Source organism: Pocillopora damicornis, chromosome 7 (assembly GCF_964200805.1).
Source record: "Pocillopora damicornis chromosome 7, jaPocDami1.2, whole genome shotgun sequence".
NCBI lineage: Eukaryota > Metazoa > Cnidaria > Anthozoa > Scleractinia > Pocilloporidae > Pocillopora > Pocillopora damicornis.
In genome coordinates, this window is record NC_142676.1 from 15,435,131 (window position 1) to 15,457,630 (window position 22,500).

Genomic DNA, 22,500 nt, shown 5'->3' on the forward strand with positions numbered 1-22,500 from the left:
AGTATTTGCAATATATATACAATATATTCCGATGAAATACATATGCAAATTTAAGAACCTATTTAAGAACCTGTTTAGGCTAAATTTCCTTTAAGTACCATTTATATAAGAACCTATTTAGGCTAAATTGAAAAATTCAGGTTCTTATACATGGGTTATTACTGTATGAGATGTTTTAGTAAATAGCTTCAAAATATTAACGGGAGCCCTCTGGTTGTGCACGTCAAACATAAGTTTACTTACGGCTTCATAATATAGGAATGTAACAGGCAGAATTTTTGCTTTGGCAAATAAAGGGATGGCATGCTCTTTTCGATCGGTGAAATAGATTAAGCACAAAACTCGCTTTTGAAGAACTAAAATCTTGTTTAAATAAGCATTTGACGCATTGCCCCAGGCAAGGAGTCCATAAGTTATATAAGGTAGAATTGATGAATTGTAAATATTTACAAGGACAGTAGAGGGAACGAAGTACCTCAGCTTTGCAATCATCCCTATTGTTTTACTTATTTTTACGATAACAGATATATGGGCAATGTCAATGTCATTTATCGAAAGATCTTTCACTCCCATCTGATGAAATAGTTGAAGACACAGGTTAGCTGTCTGCTCGGTCGTCTCTTTCGCTGCCAGCAACGGTAGACCGATAACTTTGATGTTAAATTGGTAGCTGTACATTTCGAAGCCATCAATTGACTGCAAGATTCTATCGCAAGCATCTGAAATTACATTTAGCCTTGAGCTTAAACGCTTCAGTTCTTTCGATGTGTACTTTTTAAACGCTTCAAAATCATCGCATTGAGCTGAAACAAACTCAACTGATCGTTCTTTGCCCACAGTGTCGCCGCCATGTTCGATGCCAGAATCATGATTGATTTCTTCACGTCGATGTCCAATTTCCTCAGTCAATTTATCCAGTTGCTTCTTGAGATCTTCAATTTCATTCCTTAACTGCTGGTTTTCTTTTTTTAGTTGGTTTTCTTTACCAGTCATAATTAGGGAAACTTAATAGTATAAAATAACACAGAGCAAGAAATATGCGTCCGCTCAGCTCAGCGTCCGCTCATGAACGTGTAGCATAGTCCACGAGTGTAAGGATGTATCGGTGGCCTTCTTTGCTAGGTGGACTTATCGGACCAATGAGGTCAATGGCTACCCTTTTGAATGGCATATCAATCAGTGGCATCTTTTTTAGCGGCACCTTAGGTACCGACCCTTTATTCACCGTCTTCTGGCAAATATCACACGATTTGCAGCATCTGGAAATGTCTCCTTGAATACCTGGCCAGTAAAATGCTTTCTGGATCTTGTCAGCGGTTTTCTTCACACCCATATGGCCTCCCATAACAGATTCATGAGCTACTTCCATGAGTTGACATCGCAAAGGCATTGGTACCATCACTTGCCTTACCGGTTTACCGCCATTTACATGAGGATGCTTGTAGCTCCAATGAGCTAGCTCCTTGGGCTGCTTGCAACTTTTAGCGGCTTGTGCTTTCCTTCTTTCTTAGCCTGACTCCTGGTGGTGACTGCACATACCTCTTGCCAACTGGGGTCTGGTTGCCAATTATCAGATCATAGATCGCGTCAGGAAGGCACTGGACTTCAACTTCCCCAGAGAGGTAAGGGGTATCTATTGTGATTTGGGCAATTGGTACCTTCCGCACAGTATTGTTGATCAACAACATACAGTTAAAGTCACCTGTGTACTGTTCCTTCGAGACCAGCTCTTTTTTCACTACGATACCACTACATCCAGTATCTCTTAACACATAGACAGTTTAGGCGCCTATCTTTCCTTTAACAACTGGCATCTTGCTCCTCGCTCCGGATAAAGGTTGAACACAGGCGCTACTCAGTGAGGGGATTTTCTTACCACAGGCTAGAAGGAGTTGGTCACCCTCAATGAATGACTGAATATCTTCTGCCGTAGCTTGTGGTGGAGAAGACTGCACTAAACATCCAGCACTAACCTGCTTCCCATACGCCTCTAAGTACTGGTCAGCAATTTTCGCCATCTCTTCAAGGGTTTCAGGTGCATGTTCACGCAAGTGAACAGTGAGTTCCTTAGGACATGAATTGATGAACTGCTCTTTAACAATCAAGTTCTTTAGTCCGTCAAAGCTCCTCTCCGTTTTTGATAGTTCAAGCCACCGAATTAGGTAAGTAGACAATCAAACAATAAACTGGTCTGGACTCTCGTCAATCTCAGGCTTTGAGGTCCTAAATTTACGCCTATAACCATCTTCTGTAAGGCCATACCTTCTCATAAGGGCTATCTTCATTTTGTCATAATCAGACGCCGCTTCTTCTGACAGGCGGGAGTAAACCTCGAGAGCTCGGCCTGAGAGTAAAGCACTCAACTTGGTGGCCCATCCAGCTTTCTCCCATTTTGCAGTAACTGCAAATCTCTTGAATTGCTGGAGATAAGCATCCAAATTATCTTTTCCGTCCACGAAGGAAGGTAGTTTAGGAGCTTTCGCTCTGTCCTCGTAATTATTTGCCTGAGCTCTAGGCCAATGCTTGATCTGTTCCAGCTCTAAATGCTTCATTTCTAGCTCATGTCTTTGCTGAGCTTCTTCGGCTTCCACCTTTTGTCTGTGAAGCTCAGCCTTCACATGAAGTTTTCTAATTTCGCGCTTTTGTCGTCAAGCTTCCCTCTCCTCATCTTGCCTTCTACGTCTCTCTTCCTTCTCTTCTTCTTCTCTTCTTCTTTTCTTCTTCTTTTCTTTGTTTCTCCTCACGTTCTTCCTCTCTACGTTTCTCCACTAATGAAAGCAACTCAGCTCCTTCCAGGCCAAATGTTTTTCCTAACTCGATAAACTTCTCCATATTATATGACACACAGTGTAATATTCCTCCCTAGGAATTGTTATTCATGAGATGGTAATAAGGTATGGAGAATCGCTCTGGCCGGGAAAGCCCAAGCCAGGTGAAGGGGTGATGGTGAGACGGATCAATCCGACCGGTGGTGGGTGGGTGGGAAAACGCTTCGATGCGCAGAACGCAGCCCAAGGCCTCAAGTGAAGTGACAAGGAGTGATACAAAACAATCTACTATATCCAAAATCCCTAGGGACTAATTACCAATGCTAATTGAGTTAGCATAGTGTAATATTCCTCCCTAGGAATTGTTATTCATGAGATGGTAATAAGGTATGGAGAATCGCTCTGGCCTTCCCTAGCCTACACCCACACTCATATGAAATGAACAATCACACACCCTAAGAAAAGAAACACAAAGAACTCTTTAATCCTCTTTCCAATCCTTACTTAATACATACTATATCTAATCATTAACAATAACCTATACTATAATAGTTCAAAACTTCAATAAAATAAATTCATGAAAAAGCTTGGGAGAATCCCACAAGATGATCCTGATGTTTGTAGTCCTGCCCCGCTTGTAAAGGGAGATCCGCTAGTTTAGCCGCCGCGCCTGCTGGATTCACTACTTGCTTAAGCTTGATATAGTGAAGCGCCGTCTTACTAGATTTCCAGCCAATGTGGTCCATGATTTCACTGAGACTTACGCTTCGCAATGCTAAAGATACAGCCGCCCCACTGCGAAACCCATGAACTGTTAAATGACTACTAGATAACTTCCCAACTAGCGCGGAAACATAAATACTCAATCGCGCTTGAGCCGCCGAAGACTCCAAATGGCTGAAACAAACTCCGCCAGATTTTGAAATAGAGCGAAAAAAGGAAACCTGGCGCAAGGTTAATACGTAACAGCTTACACACATCAAAATACATTTCCAAACCCCGGACAGGACAAATCAAAGGATTAGATCCCCGCTTAAAGGCAAACACATTTGCGTCACCTGACCTGAGAGACTTTGTCCAAACATGATTGAACAACAAACCAAAATTATCCGAGAAACGTAAAACATCAGATACTTTTACTTGTAACAAATCAGCTGCTCTATCACCAGCAAAAAATAATGCCTTAAAAAAAGCCTGATCGCGGGCATACATAAAAATCCGAATTGCGCGCAAAGTCGAAGAATGCAACAAAAGGGCTCTAATGTATTCAGAGATAACCAACAAATCGTTCACTAAGATAGGCTCTGCCTGGCGTGGAGTTACCCTAGCCTTTAGTTGTTCTTCCCGCACATTACTCAAATAAGTCTTAACTGACCTACAAGAAGCTGGATTACCTACACCTAACAAAAACTGCCATTCTGCACCTCGACCACTCTCTGCAAATATAGCACGCAACTTGCCAATCAGTGAATCTATAGTCCCAAATGCCAAACGTTTAGGGCACTCACAATCTAGCCCCGCATTACCTCCCCAGGTGTGACAATCCTATCTATGAACTCGTGTCCTTCCCCCAAAAATCTCGAAAAATCTGATCATCTGAAGGTGAATGAACCGCACAACCCCACCCATAACCGGACGCATCGGTAGAAATCGCAATACGCACATGCTTCTCGTCTCTCCACGGAAGAGTGTCCTTCCAGTTGTCAAGGTAACGCCAATGCGAAATTTCCTCCCTCAAAGCGTCGGTCATAGACACTTGCCCATCATCCAAGCCAGAAGCGATCGCTCTACTCATTTCTCTAATGAACAATTTCGCGGCTGGAACAGCCAAAGAGAAAGATATGCATTTCCCCTGAAATCGTTGTAAAGTTTTGATCCAAACAGTTTTCTTGCAGGCAAGAATTTTCTCCCTAATTAAGGCCCAGGACTCAATCTTACGGCGCGGCACCAAAAACGATTGTCGAACGGAATCCACGATCAGACCCAAATACCCCAGGGATGTGACCGGCACAAGAACCGACTTCTTGATACCAATGGTATAACCGAGATCAACCAACACAGAAAGGACAACGAATATGGCACCTGTAGCCGCCAGCAACCTGAACTGCAAAGATCTGTCCGCTGGTAATATGGACCAAGACCCAGTCGGTCGCAAAAGCTCTCCATTTAAGCGATCGTCTATATAGAGAGAACAAGGAATCCCTTGAGCTCTCAAGAAACCTGTGGCGGCCAGACCAATGGTATGATAAACATAAGGGGAGATTTTCCATCCGAACGGAAGAGTCGTACAAACAAACCACAGGCCACCAAAACTAAACCCAAAGTATGATTGCGAGGACTCTGTCAACATCACGTGATCATACCCGGACTTGTCGTCGCACTTGGTCATGAACGATCCGGGATAAACATACCTAGTCACTTCACTCAGTTTATCCAGGGAAAACGGCATATCTTTCATCCAAAGGTTTAGAAACCTCGCGTCAATACAAAGTCGAGGCTTCGTAGGTTCGACCGTGAGTGGCAACACAAGATGGGGGGGATCATCGACACCCACTACCCCCCAGACTCTAACCGCGCCGGTTAAAACACGATACCGAATCTCCTTGAATATAAATTCCGTAAAATTTACAGTTTACATGATTCGGGAAAATCTTAGGTGGAACAGTAGACGAATATTTAGCTCTCTTGAAAACTCCTGCAAAAGGTCTTGAAAAACCTAAGATGTCGACTTTATTTTAATCCAATCTAGAATACAGTTCCTCAACAGATGACTCTCAAGTACCAGCTCCCATGCGGCTGAATTACGGTGAAGACCACCTGCCACAAAGGAATCCGGATCCCTTAAATGTAAAGTCCCCAGATCCGGAACCTTACCAGATGAGATAACACTTTCCCAACACACAGCTGCACCCCCCTGAACGGGAACCCCAGTCATATCCACCCATAGGGTCTTGTTTCTTGGTTTAATCACCGTTGTCTGTAGTTGAAATTCCATAAGAACATAAAAGTTATCCACAGCAGCTTTACGCTTAGTACCACCCAAAATCTAAGGAAAAGATAGCAAAAAGAGAGATCACCTATGGGAAGACCTGGGGTTCCCGATCAGGAGGGAGCAGCCTCAATTCGCCTGAAAACAGGTCGTCTGGTGGTCACCATATGTGATGAACCAGCAGGAGCTACTCTACCCCGATCCAGAACTTACAAAAATGAATTAAAATTGAAACAACAACTGACACCGATTGACACAATGAAAAGGGAGCCTTTAATGCCAGGAAACACACGGCATAAATACTGGAAACTGATCAAAAACATTGGGAAAACGCCTTAATCCTGTCAATACATTCATTGTTTTTGAGGTGCCTCAACTCCTTGATTATAAAGGCGAGGCCTCTTAGACTGAGGACCTGGCTGTGGACGCGAGGAACAGAACCTCTGATAATGCCCATATAGGCCACACTGAAAACACTGGACTTGTGATCTATCCCTGCCTCTCCCCCTTGGCATGAAACGATTTGCACCAACTCCAAGCACTCGCAACGCTTTATCTACGGCAGCAATCCGCTTGAGTACCACTTCATCCTCCTTATCTCCTAAGAGGGCTTCAAGATAGCGCTTAAATTGCATGTTTGAGGCCCACATTTTATTTTGCATTGCTGTTAGCACTGCAGAATAAAATCCAGCTTTCGCGTGTTTTGTTTCCTTGGCCACAATCTTCAGATTCACTAGGTAATCAATTGCCTGGTCCTTCTGGAACAACGGAAAACGTATTAGGTGCTGTAAATCCTCCAACACCGATTCAACAGATTGCTTTTGGGAATCTTCCAACTTCTTAAGTCTCTCTAAGACACAAGCAAGATCACCCTCCTATATAACAGATTTCAAAAGGTAAGATAAAAAATCACTGATCCATTCATTCCCTTTCTTTCCATTACTCAATCTCATAACTAATCGAGCACAGTATAATACAGGCTGAAAAAGAACAACACCGATTAGATTACAAGTTATGAAATATTACATTACATAAGGTTAGATTAAATTAAATAAAAATTAAATTAAATTATCAAAACCTCAAACTTCCAGCAAAAACGATGAACGCTCCTAGCCTCACAGGCCAAAAACTGTTTTAAAACACACAACGGCAGAGCAGTCTCTCGTTTTTTTTTTTTTTTTTTTCTTTTTACATACCGTACAACTAAAAGCTACTACACGTAAGCTTGCACAAGCAAATGAACGGCGACTGATGCTCAGGCATCACACTCCAACGAAGCAAAGCACGGCAACAGAACTTTCTACATCAGCAAGCAATTTCTTAAACGAGGAGCTACAAAGTAAAATTCAAGCCACAAAAACAAAAAAGGCTAAAGGAGAAAAAATTTATTCTTGCGCGCCAGCATCACACTGCCTCAACCGAAGGTGAACATAAAGCATTTCATTCCAAAAAGCAAAACACCGAAACTATTTTCGACCCCAGAAGCACAAACAAAAAATTTAAATGACAGTGCAGACAAAGAAACTTTCACGGCCTCGCAAGCAAAGAAAAAAAAACTTTGATCCCCGCAGACAAAGAAAACTTTAACAGCCCCGCAGACAAAACAACTTTCGCGGCTACGAAGACAAAGAAAATTTCTCGGCCTCCTAAGCAAAGGAAACTTCCACGGCCCCGCAGGCAAATAAATCCAAACGGCCTCGCAGGCAAAGGAAAACTTTCAGCACAGCCCCACAGGCAAAGAAACTTTCACGGCCACGCAGACAAAGAAAACTTTCACGGCCCCGCAGGCAAAGAAAACTTCACAACCCCGCAGGCAAAGAAAAACTTTCACAGCCCCGCAGGCAAGGAAAACTCTCACGGCCTCGCAGGCAAAGAAAAAAAACTTTCACGGCCCCGCAGGCAAAGAAAACTCTCACGGCCTCGCAGGCAAGTAACTTTAACGGCCCCGCAGGCAAAGAAAAAACTTTCACGGCCCCGCAGGCCTGACACAATTTCACATCTACAGAAAGTAAACCAAATCTAAACTCTACCGATAAAAATTAGCCACTGAAATATAATCAACCACATGGTATCCGAAACAGAAAAAGATGCATACCTCTCGATTCTGAGCTTGTTGTGCCAAAGGTTGGTCCTGAGCTTGCTGCGCCACGGCAGGTTCGCCTTGAGCAGGTTGAGGATTTTGAACAACTTGAGCTTTCACTCCACCGGCAACGGCTTGGGGAACTTGTTCCGCCATGTCAGATTGATCCGTCGAAAAAAGTTATAGAACGCTTCAAGCAGTACACAGCCCAAGGCCTCAAGTGAAGTGACAAGGAGTGATACAAAACAATCTACCATATCCAAAATCCCTAGGGACTAATTACCAATGCTAATTGAGTTAGCATAGTCAACAAATGTCCACACAGGATAACAATAAAACCTTCTTTTACGTTCGGTTCACACAGAACGGTATTTTCACTCGGCCAAGTTTGTCCTGTACCTTTCCTGGTTATGATAGTCCAGTAAAAAAGTTTCTGCTCTCCCGGGACAGGCCCCCAATGTTACGAGTGTCGATGTAGAGCAGGGTTGTTCCTAGACAAAACTCAGGATCGTTGGTAACAACAACAAACTGTTTTATTTCCGCGTAGTTGACTTCTTCTAAATTTAGTAGATTAACACAGTTTCTAAATTTGAACAATTATGTAAGGATTAAATAATTGAAATAAATAAATAACAATCAATAAATTGAAATAACAATTATTCAAAAGGAGCCTCAAGACCCTTCTTTTTAGACAAGCTTTTTATCGTTTTTTGTAACTTTTTATTTATTTTTATTTATTTTTAAAATTGTAAAGCGCCATAGAGCTTTTAGGATATGGCGCTCTAAAAATTTATATATATTATATTATTATTTAATAGAACGTTCCAGAATGTTCCTTTTATTAGAACGTCATGTCTAGATGACTTCGGGTTCTAGAATGTTCTGGGACTTTACTTAGACAATTTTTCGTAACAATAATGATTTGTTATTCATATTTATTAAAATAGATATGAATAAATTTTCCTTACATCACCTGACTGGGCCTAGTGCCCTTCCAGGTATGCGCCCAGCTTCTCCAAAGAGTTTGTAACTTGGCCGTTAGTGAAAGTGAGCTGTAAAAGGAAATGTTTGGTGATCCTGAAAAACTAATCTATGTTTGAAGCTGAGCTCAAGAATGTGGCCTAGTTGCTAAGAGTCCAAATTAGGAAATGAAGAACTTTTTACCGTTATTAACTGATCTTGAGATGACATGTCTCACAGCTCTCACACAACACACAAAACAAAGGGACTCAGAGGCTCCGAGCTTACGAAGACTAACAACAATACTTCCACCAAGCAGTTGTGTGCTAAGATTGTCTGCACGCGCTCATTTTAAATCAGAAAGAAGATGGTGGCGATGGCAATTGAAACGTGGACATTCTCAACGTTTGGAAAGACCCTTGAAAAAGTTATGTCTTATAGTAATGGTGATAAAGCCTACCAACTCAGGAATGCCCTACAAGCCCATCTAAGTATTTAAATTCTAATTTTGTTTTCTGTTGTGAAATAAAATGCTTTTTAATACTTGTTAAGGATAGTGATTGGGTGTTTTACATTTGAATGCGGGCTTAAGATAACTTGGATTCTCTTCAATTTACATGGTGCCTTTTTGCTAACTAAAAAACTGGAGTCGAGAGAAAAGGGAATAAAATATTTTTATTATAGGGGTGCTTCACCCACCACCCATTATGTTAAGCTTGGACAGAAACTCAGGAGAGGCCAATGGTATAAACACAGGCTCATTGCTTTTAGATATTTGGTGGCTCCTAAAGGAGCCGTTTTTGTTGGTTGAGTCAAATTGACCCAGGGTTACTCAGACCTTGGACTGAGCAGAGCAGCTAGTAGGACTTGTTTCCTTGTTCTTGCATTGATGTGCCTGCCAGTTGACTCATTGACTAAAACAAGAAGTTCAGTAGTCTTCACCTTTTTCAGCGCACTTAGGTTGAGTGGTTGAGGTTCAGCAATGAAACTTGATGTTTGAGGTATGGTTGAAATCCTTACAACCTTTTTTGCTGACTCTTGCTTCACTCCCTCCAGCCAAAACAAGCTTTTTTGCTTTGTGTAAGTTTGCTTCTTGCGCTCCTGTCCCCTCAGCTCTTCTTGTCGCTTTTCTACAAGGAGCAGATGTGTTGCTGCATCCCAGTGGTTTATCTTCCATTGGAAGTACCTCCAAAGGTCATCGTTTTTCTTCTCAACACCTGAAAACTAAGAATAACGGGGATCTGTATTAGTTTTTCCTCTGCAGAATGAAATATTTGTTGAACTTTCCCTACAATCTTTATCCTATAATCGATGTTATAAATTACATGAAGACTTTGTCATCTCAATCAACAAGCAATAAGTTTGTTATACCTTGTATGCTAAATTGCTTCAGACTTCCATGCTTTCATAGCATACATGGCACATGATATATTAATATATGCATCTATGGTGTTGCTTTGATGGTTTGCATATATCCTGGACCACTTCCAGACATTTGGACTATCTGCTTACCCCAGCGGAGTGCCTAGATCAAAACAAAGCAATCGGAGGTGTTTGCTATTTGTTTTTCTCTTTATACAAGCAAATCTTTATGTGTGTATAGTTAAAGCTTTTCATAGCCTTGCTCAAGATTATTTTACTAATTCTCTTCAACATCACATTTCTGTATATTCATTGTGGTAAAGTGTTTGAATCCTGTTATCTACCCCAAATACAAGACAACTGTTGAAACCCCACCAAAATATCAGAGAGTACTTCTTACCTTTTCTTCAAATTTCTTTGCACCATCATTCACATGAAAAGTCTCGCTGGTCATGTCATCAAGAAGCTCCCTGAAATTCTGTTGAATGAGTGAAAACACAATAGAGTTACTTTTCAGAGATTATAGAACAGTTTGTTTTAAATATAATATGAGCAAATAATTATGAAATGTATTTCAAACAATGTGGTAATAGGATATCTCTGAAATTCTGTTTAAACAAAAAAGTGGTTGTCAATTACTTCCTGAAATTATTGGATAACAAGTCAAATGATTTTTTAAGTTTCATATGTTATATGAATCATTATCTTTGTAATTTTTCAATTGATTTATTTGAGGTTATACTTACAATCCAAAGACTCTGTCTTTTCAACTTTGGATTGGGGAAGAAACTTCTTGTGCCAGTCCTGGTTGATACTCCTGGCCAGTTCAGGTTTTTGAAAATGAGACAAGGAGTGCGCCATGTTACATCTAGAAACAAATTGATGAAGTAAGATCTATGATTGTGCGCCTTCAATGTATTTAGGAGTCATTAGATAATTAAACAATCATTGGACAAGGTTTTTGTGATATCCAGAATGCTCCATTCTTGACTGCCAAGGTGATTGATGGACACCCTCAAAAAAATTGTCAAGCAACAGTTTTTCACATTGTTGAAGAGCTTCTTGTAAGCCAGAGTCTAACAACAAAAGAATAAAAGTAGAATCTAAATAAAACTGCATTCAAGCATGAAGTGCAAGCCAAAGTAATTTACTCTACATGTACAGTTACTGTATTTGAGATACTAAATAAAAAAAACCCTGGTTCAACAAACACGAGAGAGTTGCAAAAGATTGCTTTAGTGGGTACTGCATCTACCCTAAGGAGCAAGTTGACCATGGTTTGGCCTCAGCCCTATAGGAGACTTACCAAACACATATCAGGATAAAATAGTAGTAATGATGTTAATGTACGTAAAAAATGATTTTAAAAAAATCGATATCCATTTTGAGCTACCTGAGATTCTGGTAGAAGAAATCTCGTCATCGCTGCCGCAGTCAGGGTGAAACATTTGTTGTGTGCACTTTTGACAGAGAAAACATGTGGTACCTCTAATCATTAATGAATTTACTCCAAAAACAGCAATAACTATTAATACTAGGAAGAGGAAAAAACATTCTGGTGAATTATCAAACATTTTAAGCCAGGGTAAACTTACCAGGTTGAAAGTCGGAGTTAGAGCTAAAGCTGGCTGACGACGTATTAGCTACAGATGATAAGCACTTGCAAAGCGAGGTCTGTATGAATATTTAGATTTTTGCGCCCAGGTATCGGGTCTTGAACAGTTTTGGTTACAGTAACCTTCTTTGGTTTTTTCAGTTTTTGTGTCAGCCATCAACAATCTTTCAGTGCTTATTTTAATTCTTTTTTAGCTCGATCAAGAACCAGCCATTTTGAAATCCTTTCAAAACACTCATAATACCTTTGGAGTAAGTCAATCTAAGGTTCATGATATCAGCAAATTAATGACCAGATGACATTTCAGAAATATCCTGAATCTAGGCCAGAGAACATGTTGGTCAAACTGTGATTAAGTCAGCAGCACAGGAAGGCCTGGCACGCTACAAACTGTGCTTTCTCAAAGCAAACAAGCAATAGGTTGCAAAACCCATAACTGAAAAGAAATCATACGAATATCTGAAAGAGTTGCTTGCTCAGGTTGTTCAACAATGTGAAGAGGGAAATAGAATTGCCCAGGAAATAGCTGTTCTATTATTAAGGAATATAGCCTCAGAGCCAACACCTCCGAAGGCAGTCATCACTGATTTAACAGATAAATTAAAAACTACTAGGAATATGTTTGTTTTCTGATTTAGCTCAAAGGGATTCTCAGGGATGCTAAAATTTTTCATTAAAACTGTTTTCGTTTGTGTCTGCAATTTCTGAGGTTTCTTCCACCAGCCTGTTTCAAAATTGTGCAAAAGGGTTTCACTATAGTGATAGCGCTCTTGGTTTTGGGTTAAATGCTTACCTTTATTTTATTTTAAGAGGGTGACACCAATTACTTTGAAAAGTGTTCTCCCTATACGCCCTCTAAAAACAAAATTGATAATAAAATTACAACAATCATGATAAAAGCCTATTTACAAATAGTGATTATAATAAAAGTTATTAAAAATTCTAGAGATTTAAAAAAAAAAAAGAAAAGAAAGACCGAGAGGTGTTAAAAACAGAAATAAATACATTGGTAAAAAAGGGAATCCAGTCTACAATGATATTTAAAAACACGGATTTTTAAAAATCAGAATAACTTTTTAACTTTAAAATCGTCCACTATATAGTTTAAGGCGGCATTATTTATCAGTGTTGTCATCATTAAGCCAAAAGAGGTGGTTGGTTCTAAGTTGAGAGCATTTAGTTCTTTAATAGTGGAATAAAAGAATGTTCTCCGTATTGCCTCAGTTCTGTATTTGGCTAAGCGGTATAATGTTTTTGTTCTGGAAGAGTACTTGTGTGCAAACTGTAGTGAGTCCAAGGTTGCAATTAAGTATTCTGGTGCTTTTCCATCAATAACTTTCTTTTAAAGGACGAGTTTATTAAGCTTGAATAGTTGATCAACTGGTAGCCACTTAAGCTTTTGAAAATTATCATAAGATCATGCATCCCTATGACTATCTTGAAGGTGGGAGTATGTTCCAGTTTTAAATTGTTCTGTGGTTGATATAATGCAATAGTTTTTCTTCCTCTAGAATAATTGAACCATAAAAGAAAATGAAAATAAACTTCTTGTTTCGGGGCAAAGGTGTTCAAAGGATTTTCGTAAACTTTGCCCCGTTTACTAGGGATAATCGGTCTTCTAATGTACTGGACTCAATCAACAGACTCAACTGAGTTTAACTGTTTGATTGTTCTCGCGTATTCACTCGGTTACAGCAGGCGTGTAAAGAGCTACTCTGGAAACTTGAAGCGAGATCCTAATTCTTATACTACATTCTCTACATTGTGTTTGATCGTTGCTAAGCACTATGAAAAAGGTTATTCGAGGTTACGTCAATCATATACCAATTAGAAACTCCAGGATAATGTTGTTGACAAAATTAACGTCACACAAGTAATCATGCAGTCTCCGACACACTCCCCCATGCGACTTGGTATGCGAAGACACATGTCACTTAGGAGACTGAAATAGTTTGATTAAGTCAATAACGTGAAAAAGTTCATTTTCAATTACTAATTCCTAGTCTAAAATTCATCTCTCTCTTCATTCTCCACAATGTCCTTTATTTTTGCTGCAGCTACTGATGCTGCGTTTCGCTTTTAGGTCTGGAATTTTACACGTGAGGGTTTAACTGCTGAGCTGCTGGTCCCGTGGTCTCGCACTGTAGCTCTAGAGGGTATAGGTGCTGTACTGGTCTTTCAATCACTCCTTTGGTTGTCCTCAACTGCACCGCACGTGTATAGCCGTCACGCCCCAGGAAGATTTGTTGAACGACAGCTAGGGGCCACTATTATAAACACGAAGTAGTCGTAATCGTTTTTGTATAAATTCTGATTTATTCCACTCTGATATCGTACAGAAAGAACCTTTCGAGTTAAATCACATGCCCCTAATATACACACTAAATTTGATATCCTACAATTGTTGTCATGTGCTCTCTTTGTACAAACAAAACGAAAAGCGTGACGACTTTGATTACATAACAAATACGCGTGACTGTTTATGACACTCCCCCTAGTTGATCACCTTAGTGAGAGTCAACTATATTCGCTTTGAAAAATAAACTAAGACTATATTTGTTATCGCAAAGTTCGTTGTTTCTAAATGTTCGCGTTATTTACAAGTGTGAGGAAATAAATCTAAATACGGCAACGTTTAAGGTTCTCAGTTCAGTTCAAGAGTTCACCTCAAGAGGAACAACGTGTTGAATGGGTTGTCGCAAGCGCTGAATTGAACTACCATTGGTACTCGTAACTCTAACTGAAACTGCTCGCACCTTTCCATCTCGGCCCGGGTGCAATTCTTCTACTTTTGCAAGCTTCCAGAAGCTTCGACGAACGCTGTCATTTTTGAGAATAACAATGTCTCCAACCTTGACCCCTGTATTGCCATTGTCTCCCCTTAGCCGTGCATTCTTGATAGCATGTTCTCTTAAGCTGGTTAAATATTCCTTTCTCCATTGACGAGTGAATTGTCCCAACAGATGTCTATGATGTTTAAGTCGCTTCGTCAGAGAATCGTAGGTGCTAGTGATTTCGAAATGTTGACTGTTCAGAGTTGTAGTAACTCTTCGACCATATATCAGATCCGATGGCGTTAAGGGATACGAGATTGATTCCTCGTCGTCATACACATAAGTCAGCGGCCTTGCGTTGATCAGCCCTTCAATTTCCGTTAACAGAGTACTTAGCTCCTCGTGGGTGAGGGTAGATTTTCGGATGGTTTTTTGGATAGGAGACTTTACGCTGCGAACGAGCCTTTCCCAGTAGCCTCCCCACCACTGCGCCTTTTCCACAATGAAATTCCAACTGATTTGATTGTTGGTTAAATATCGCCAAACTTCCGGTGACCGTACTAATTTGCGAATATCCTTGCTTGATGATTTGAAAGTTTTTGCATTGTCCGATTGAAGATTAGCCGGGAGTATTGGTGAATCTTCTGAAAGCAAGCAGGAAATCTTGGACATCGAGTCCACTAGTCAACTCTAAGTGCACTGCACGGGTTGAAGCGCATGTAAATAAACACACGTAAACTTTGACACATTCAGCGTTGTTGACTTTTTCCTTTACGTAAAATGGCCCAGCGAAGTCGATTCCAACATTAGTAAAAGGTGGATCATCTGAGACTCGGTTGGTTGGAAGATCAGCAAACGGTGGAGGTTTGCATGGTACTGCATCGAATCGTCTGCAGACAACGCAGTGTCGAATGATTTTCTTGACTGTCTCGCGACCGTGTAGAATCCAGAAACGTTCTCGTAAGTTCGTAAGCGTGTCCCTTATCCCAGAATGCTTGACTAAATCGTGAATATTCCTAATAGTGAGATTGGTGAAAGCGTGTTTGGCAGGCAAAAGTATCGGGGTTCTGGCAGAAGACGATAGGCAAGCATTTGCGATCCGTCCTTTGCATCTGATAATTCCATCGTCGTCGAGAAACAGTCCCAACTGCGGAACACGTATAGGTGGCGTTAATTTCGAATCCTTTCGAGTCAGAAAAGAAAGTTCATCGGTAAAAGACGATGCTTGAACCGAGTGTATCCACAGATTCTCGGCATCCTTCAATTCGGTGGTTGTTAAATCTTCCATTTCTTCTTTCCGGTTTTCAAGTGTTCGGTTTTTGAGCTTGTTGATGAACTTGATCACAAACGCGGTTACTCAAATTAATTTCGTCCTGTCGCTGAACCGTCCAATGTCGATTATCTGGTCAACTTTCGGGTTGAATTTGTCGCAGGCAGTGGTAATAAGGGAATGTGTTACATCTGGTACGTTCTTGACAGCTTCCTGTAAAATTTGTTCTTCGTTCACTTGTTCCGATGGAGAAGTTTCGGGCCATTCATTCTCAGATTGATACAAAAAACTCGGACCATTCCACCACGTATTGCTAGCAGAAAGTTCTTTCGCTGATAGTCCACGCGAAAGTAGATCGGCAGGATTTAATTTTCCTGGACAGTGCCTCCATAAATCTTTGGGAGTTAGACGTCGAATTTCTTCTACTCTTTGACCAATGTACTGCTTCCATACTCTTTCATTTTTGATCCAGCATAGAGCAGTTGTAGAATCACTCCAGAGAACGGTTGTGTATTCAGCTCCAATCGACCTTAACTTGCTAACAAGTCGGGCCAAAATTAATGCTCCTAGTAATTCCAATCGAGGAATTGTCTGTGCCTTGATAGGAGCGACTCTCGATTTTGAAGCGACCAATTTAACTTCGATTCGACCATCACTGTATGTGTTTTGAATATAAACCACCGCGGCGTAGGCGCGTTCTGAAGCATCACTGAAGCCATGTATCTGAGAGGTTACAGGTTGTCGCGAAAAATAGCATAGAGGAATACGATAGCCGCCAATGAACTTCAGATCTTGGAGAAACGATTTCCATCGGTGAAGCAAAGTTCCTTGTAATTCTTCGTCCCAGTTTGTTTTGTTGATACAAAGTTCTTGAAACAAGATCTTCATCTCTATTGTTAGAGGCGTCAAAAATCCCATGGGGTCGAAGATCTTGGCCGTAACCTTGAGAACAGATCGCTTGGTGAGGGGAAGTGCTTGTGCAAATGGGCACAGATCGGAGAAATTGAAGAAAATTTTGTCTGTGAGAGTGTTCCAGTTCATTCCTAGAATTTTAACTACTGCATCTTAGTTGTCAGAAGTCATTGAGTCACAACCAACACTCGATTTCGTGAATGATTCGTCATCTTCTTTGTTGACATTAGTGACCTCCTGTTGTGTGTTTGCTGATCCTGGTGAACTTTCAAGTTTCGTAATTTGCATTTGTAGTTTTCGCGAGTTCGATCGCCATTTTCTGAGATTGAATCCTCCACTGGACATAACCTTCTTGCATCTCTTGTAAACAGAGAGACCTCTTTCTTCGTCTGACTCCCCCTTTAACAGGTCGTCCACGTACAGAGATTGTTCCAATAATTCAGGGATTTCGGGGTCACTCTGTTTGTGTAGTTGTAAGTGATGTAGAATTGTCTCTCCCAAAATAGCAGGCGAGGGGCGTAACCCAAACACAAGCCGTGTGAACCTGTATTGTACAATTTCAGGCTTAACGCAATCTGGGTTTCTTAACCATAAGAATCGAAGAAAGTCTCGATGATCCTCTTGGATTCCCACCATAAGGAAGGCCTTTTCAATGTCAGCGGTGATACCGACAGGATTCTTCCAAAAGCGCGCTAGCATATTGAAAACATGTGGGATGTGATTTGGCCCAGTTTCAAGGCAATCGTTGAGTGACTTCTTGGTTACCAGATTTTGCTGACCCATCGTACACAATTCGTACCTTCGTAGTCTCACGATCCTTTCTTACACTGCATGATGAGGCAAATAATGATGTCGCGCAGCAATTTTCTCTTTATTCGGTACTTGCTCGATTATCCCCTTTGATAACTGGTCTTGAATGATGTTGTCGTATTCGGCTAATAACTCTGGGTCTTTGCGCAGCTTGTGATGTAAGGACCTTAATCGCGATTCGCACAACAGATAGTTGTTGAAGGATAGCGGCAAACAATTTTCTTTCCACGGTAAATTGACTTTGTATCGGTCTTCGCTCCATGCAACGTCGATTTTGAAAGATTCCTTCGTTTCCTGTTGAGTCAGATCCTTAATGCCAATTGCCTCAGTCTCCCAAAAGTTCTTCAGAGTGTTCGTGAGAACGTCGTCTTCGTTTCGGGCAAATTGGTTGTCATGGCCTTCGATTATTAAATTTGAATGCGTAACATAACTCCGATCGAGTGTTCCTTTAACTGGTCCAGACAGCGGCCACCCGAGTTTGCTATTTACAGCAATGGGACCTTCGTCTCCTCGTCTTGTCTCCCGCGTTACAAAATGCCAGTAATAATCGCAGCCGATCAGAATATCAATCGAACCTTCGGCGTCAAACGGTTCATCCGCTAGCTCCAATCCATCCAAATGCGGGTAGTTTACAGAGACCTTGCCAGGTAAAGGCGAACAAATAACCGGAAATGTCAGAGCAGAAATTTTAATGGCATCTTCGCATCCAGACCTTTGTACTTGTAATTTCACAACATCACAATTCTGCTTCTTGTACTTTGCTTCTCCAAATGTGTTCAAGTTGAGTCGTTCAGTTTGAAGTGATTCCAGATGAAGTGTTGCTCGTAAATTCTCAGTGATGTAAGAGCGCTGACTTCCACTGTCGAAAAGTAATCTCACCTCGGTCGATCTATTCCCATCTTCGTTTGTCGCTATAGCCTTAGCTGTTTGAAGTAACACTCTGCAATTCGGTTTTGAACTCTCGCGATTTGTCGTAGTTGCTGTTGTGATGCCAGTATTCTCTCTTTCGTTGATCGTCTGGTCCCAAGGTCTTTCTTGTGTAGATCGGTCGGAATTGAGGGGACGTTCTGTATTCTGCGCGTTGTTATTGTTGTTGTTGGAGGAGTTCGCGTTTCGTGGACAAATCGATTGATGGTGTCTCTTGTCGCATCTTCTGCAAGTTTTCTGGCATTGATCCTGTTGATGTCCCTTTCAAAGGCACATGAAACATCTTTTGTCCCGAGCAAGGATGGTTCTGCGAGCGTTTAATTCGGTGACCATTTCGCACGAAGCTGAGAAATGTTTCCCAGAACAGTAAACACAAGTCGGCGCAAACTGTTGGGTTTGTTAATCAGCAAGATAGGCACCAGAAGTACCGGGTGGAATAGTGGGTGGCAAAACCTTCGATTTATCAGGAACAAAATGTGGAGGAGGCTGTCGTTTTGATTCTAAATGTGGGACGGTTTTAACTCTTTTGCTCATTTCTCTCGCTTCGATTTCGCGTTGTAATAGGTCGAGTAGCGGTTCGATTTTCCAGACATCTTGACTAGTGTTGCGAGCGACGTGAATTCGTATATCGGGAGGAAGTTTCGACATAATTACCGGAATGAGAAGACTTCCATATTGTGCAGATTTGATGCCCAGGGCTTCTAAGCCTCTTACGTTTACGCTGATTTTGTCATACAAATAACGGAGTTGAGAAGGCCTTTCTGAAGAACATACGGAGATTTTCAAAAGTTCGTCCATGTGGGAAGCGATGATTTGTTGTGGTTTTCCGAATCGTTTCATCAAAATGTCCACAGCCGCTTGATAGTTGTCTTTGGTAATCAGTAACCCTGCAATGGCGCGTGACGCTGTTCCCTCGAGTTGAGCTACTAGATAATTGAACTTTGCGATTTTCGATAAATTCGGGTTCGAATGGACGGCACTTTCGAATGTATCCTCTAAATTTCGGTAGGGTGAGCTTTGGTAGTTTAGATGTCGCTGCATTTGTTGTAGGAGGTGTACCACTATGTTGGGAAGTTTGATTCGGCAAAGGAGGAGCTGAAGAAGCTGGAGGAGATCCCGTTGTTTGTATGGCTTGATTCGAAGGAGGCATCGATAGTGAACCGGTCGGAATAGAAGGGTTGTTTTCTGTAAATTGTGCCGCGGATCCACCGGTTGTCGTGTAAGTTGTACTCGTATTTGAGGGCGTTGTCGTGAGGGAAATATTCGCAAGAGCGTCCATTACTCGCATTTTCAATGTTTCGGCTTCATCAATTTCCTTTTCGATTTCCTCCACTTTACAGACGAATACGATTTTTTCGTCTAGATCTGAGACCAGTTTCGATTTTTCCTTTAACATTTCTTCGATTCTCGTTAACTTGTTTTTCGTTTTGATATCCAATTTGGAGGTCGCATTTTCCAAGATTGTATCGGCTTCGCCGATGAGCTTCGTTATGACTCCTCTGTTGGCCCCGCGAGTTGCTCTTAGTCGTGGTAGATCTCCTTCTGACATCTTTTCTTCAGGTCGTGATTTCAAGCCCCACGTTGGGCGCCATATTATAAACACGAAGTAGTCGTAATCGTTTTCATATAAATTCTGATTTATTCCACTCTGATATCGTACAGAAAGAACCTTTCGATTTAAATCACACGCCCCTAATATACACACTAAATTTGATATCCTACAATTGTTGTCATGTGCTCTCTTTGTATAAACAAAACGGAAAGCGTGATGACTTTGATTACATAACAAATACGCGTCACTGTTTATGACAGCCACTTGCCGCGGTTCTTGTTGTCTGTTCGCACTGCATCACTGCATCTCCAACTTTTACCTTGTGGTTTGCTGTCTTGTGAAATAGGTTATGGCGCTCTCTCAGGGCTGTCAGATACTCGCGTTGCCATTTTGTTCTTATGTGATCCTTGCAGGTCTGAAGAAATCGTGCTCGTCTGCGCAGGTCCTTGTCTGGGATGCGCCAGGTCTGCTCTTCAGGAAGGTGCGTGGTCCGCTGAAACAGGAAGGTTGCTGGTGTAAGGGTTGGTAGATCTGGATCGTCTTCAACGTAATTGAGCGGGTGTCGGTTCACTTGGGTTTCCACTTTGAGAAGTATGTCGATCAGTTCATTCCAGAACAGAGAACCTCTCCCGATGACCTTGTGCATAGCTTTCTTAACTACTCCGATGAGCCGTTTAAACTGCCCGCCCCACCAAGGGGCATGACTAAGGTTGAATTTCCACTCGATATCATGCCATTCCAGGTAGCCTTGTAGCTTCTCATCTTCTCGCCCTTGTTTCAGCCACTTAGCTGCTTTCACAAAGGTGCTACCATTGTCTGAGTAGATCACTCTGGGATGTCCTCGCCTGGCGATGAGCCGCTTGAGGCATGGCAGGAAAGCACTGGTTTTTAGGCTTGGCACCAGCTCTAGGTGAACTGCTTGGGACAAACTACAGGAGAAAATCACCAAGTATGCCTTTCCTTGTCGTCGAGGGGTCACCTTGTAGAGGATTGGGCCTGCAAAATCCGTCCCTATGACTTCAAATGCTGCTCCACCAAGGGTACGGTCACTAGGCATTGGTCTGGGGGGTGGTGTTGTTAAAGGCGGTGCTGTAAACCGTTTACAGCCTCAGCATGTTGATCCAACAGACTTAACCAGCTTTCTGAGTTTTGGAATCCAGTAACTCTCTTGAACGGTGGCCATTGTAAGCGATACTCCCCCGTGAAGGGTCTTTGCGTGGATTCTCTGAACCAGCTTCCTGGTAAACGTGGAGTCTGCTGGAAGGTATACTATACATCCCCTGGATTCTCCCACGGCACTCAAGTATTCCTTCTGAATTAGGGATAAGATTCAGTGCATTTTTCGTCTGTGTAAATTGAGGCTTCTTTTAATCAAGGTTCTGAACTCTTCTAATCCACCAGTCTCTTACTTCTCGCAGGTCTTCACTTGTGAGGGGTCCTTTGCAATCTCTGTGGGTGGTGAAATGTCGTATCCAGGCTTGAATTCGTAGTGCTCGTCGTAGATCATGAGAGTTGAGAAGCCTATCGAATTCGTTCTGCTCTTCTTCTTCGAGACAACTTTTCGCCATGCTCAACACTTCTTTGGTGACTTTAGCCTCCTTTTCTGAAGATTTTGATTTTTCGGTAACAGGGTTTTCAGGCCAGCTCTCAGGATCTCGTAACCACACTGGACCACTCCACCAGAGCTCTGTGTTAGTGACCAGACCCCCTCTGCTTGCAATATCGCCTGGGTTGCCAAAGGTTGGGACGTATCTCCACTTGACCTCTGGGTGTTCTTTGATTTTTTGTATGCGGTTCGCAACAAACTGGTGGTGTTGACCGTTTCCTAAAATCCAATGTAACGCCACAGTACTGTCAAGCCATCCGTAGACAGCAGGCTCAGGTAGCTCTGTAATTGCATTTTTCACGTTCATAACCAAATTCGTTGCCATGTGGGTGCTGACGAGCTCTGACCTAGGAACGGTGAGATCTTTCTTAGCCAGTCTTGCTTTGGCTGAGACGAGAGACTGTGTGACTCCACTCTTCTGGCGTACAACCGAGTAAACCGCCGCCCCGATTCCAATGGCAGATGCATCTCCAAAGGCGTGTAGTTCAATTGAATCGACTTGCTCGTGATATGGTGCCAAAGGTCTTTGACTGTTTACTTCCGCTGGAAGGGATTCTTTCCACTTCTCCCATCTTGACTTGACATTGTCTGGGATAGGTACATCCCATGATGCCTTGACGTCACAAACGTCACAATAGATTTGCTTCCCTTGAAGAGTTGTGGGCGACGCGAGGCCAAGGGGGTCGTACACTTTTGCTAAAGTCGCTAAGACTTCTCGTTTCGTTGCTGTGTGGCTGGTGTCCAAGTCTGTAGTCGGAAACTGTACTGCAATTGTATCTTCATCCGTGTTCCATTTGACTCCTAACAGCTTGGATTCGTTTGGCTGAACTTGCAACTGTCGTTTAGCATAACTGTGTTCTTCATCAGACGAGTGT

General features: G+C 41.9%; 6 protein-coding genes and 3 pseudogenes across 8 annotated transcripts in view; all 9 read right to left on the reverse strand.

Annotated features, from left to right (window-relative positions):
- Positions 1 to 1,455: 1,455 nt before the first annotated feature.
- On the reverse strand, positions 1,456 to 2,157 carry LOC149042782 (uncharacterized; annotated as a pseudogene).
- On the reverse strand, positions 2,157 to 2,832 carry LOC149042783 (uncharacterized; annotated as a pseudogene). Its single transcript, XR_016188769.1, has one exon. The product of XR_016188769.1 is annotated as an uncharacterized LOC149042783 (transcript).
- Positions 2,833 to 9,895: 7,063 nt separating this feature from the next.
- LOC149042784 (uncharacterized) overlaps positions 9,896 to 22,500 on the reverse strand; it is a 14,132-nt gene continuing 1,527 nt past the window's right edge. The window contains exons 2-7 of one of the 2 annotated variants that reach the window (XM_089213518.1): positions 12,568 to 12,629; positions 11,553 to 11,619; positions 10,906 to 11,027; positions 10,560 to 10,637; positions 10,169 to 10,322; positions 9,896 to 10,021 (exon numbers count right to left, since the gene is read on the reverse strand). In XM_089213518.1, the coding sequence (XP_089069644.1) occupies positions 10,242 to 10,322; positions 10,560 to 10,637; positions 10,906 to 11,027; positions 11,553 to 11,607 (336 nt within the window). In that variant the 5' untranslated portion in view covers positions 11,608 to 11,619; positions 12,568 to 12,629 and the 3' untranslated portion in view covers positions 9,896 to 10,021; positions 10,169 to 10,241. Of the gene's footprint in view, positions 10,022 to 10,168; positions 10,323 to 10,559; positions 10,638 to 10,905; positions 11,028 to 11,552; positions 11,874 to 12,567; positions 12,630 to 22,500 lie in introns of those variants that run through there. The other variant, XM_089213517.1, reaches the window with a different exon arrangement.
- LOC149042785 (uncharacterized) lies at positions 14,429 to 15,836 on the reverse strand. Its single transcript, XM_089213642.1, has 2 exons — positions 15,282 to 15,836; positions 14,429 to 15,040 (listed from the first exon to the last, which is right to left on the reverse strand). The coding sequence occupies exons 1-2, from the start codon at positions 15,834 to 15,836 to the stop codon at positions 14,429 to 14,431; spliced, it is 1,167 nt and encodes a 388-aa protein (XP_089069768.1).
- LOC149042786 (uncharacterized) lies at positions 15,906 to 16,859 on the reverse strand. Its single transcript, XM_089213643.1, has one exon. It carries the CDS (start codon positions 16,857 to 16,859, stop codon positions 15,906 to 15,908), a length of 954 nt encoding a protein of 317 aa, XP_089069769.1.
- LOC149042787 (uncharacterized) lies at positions 16,884 to 17,513 on the reverse strand. Its single transcript, XM_089213644.1, has one exon. It carries the CDS (start codon positions 17,511 to 17,513, stop codon positions 16,884 to 16,886), a length of 630 nt encoding a protein of 209 aa, XP_089069770.1.
- LOC149042788 (uncharacterized) lies at positions 18,170 to 20,016 on the reverse strand (annotated as a pseudogene).
- On the reverse strand, positions 20,264 to 21,076 carry LOC113681368 (uncharacterized). Its single transcript, XM_027198464.2, has one exon. The coding sequence runs from the start codon at positions 21,074 to 21,076 to the stop codon at positions 20,264 to 20,266; it is 813 nt and encodes a 270-aa protein (XP_027054265.2).
- The window catches only part of LOC113681367 (uncharacterized), a 9,204-nt gene continuing 8,090 nt past the window's right edge, over positions 21,387 to 22,500 (reverse strand). Inside the window, exon 2 of the mRNA XM_027198463.2 lies at positions 21,387 to 22,500. This exon is cut by the window's right edge and continues 258 nt beyond it. Within this exon, the coding sequence (XP_027054264.2) occupies positions 21,387 to 22,500 (1,114 nt within the window).

Coding starts and splice junctions, on each gene's coding strand:
- LOC149042785 (XM_089213642.1), bottom strand. CDS start 15,836: ATGGAAGATTTAACAACCACCGAATTGAAGGATGCCGAGAATCTGTGG. Junction 15,041..15,281: donor CTGAATGTGTCAAAGTTTAC/GTGTGTTTATTT, acceptor ATTGTGGAAAAG/GCGCAGTGGTGGGGAGGCTA.
- LOC113681368 (XM_027198464.2), bottom strand. CDS start 21,076: ATGCCTAGTGACCGTACCCTTGGTGGAGCAGCATTTGAAGTCATAGGG.
- LOC149042786 (XM_089213643.1), bottom strand. CDS start 16,859: ATGAACTGGAACACTCTCACAGACAAAATTTTCTTCAATTTCTCCGAT.
- LOC149042787 (XM_089213644.1), bottom strand. CDS start 17,513: ATGGGTCAGCAAAATCTGGTAACCAAGAAGTCACTCAACGATTGCCTT.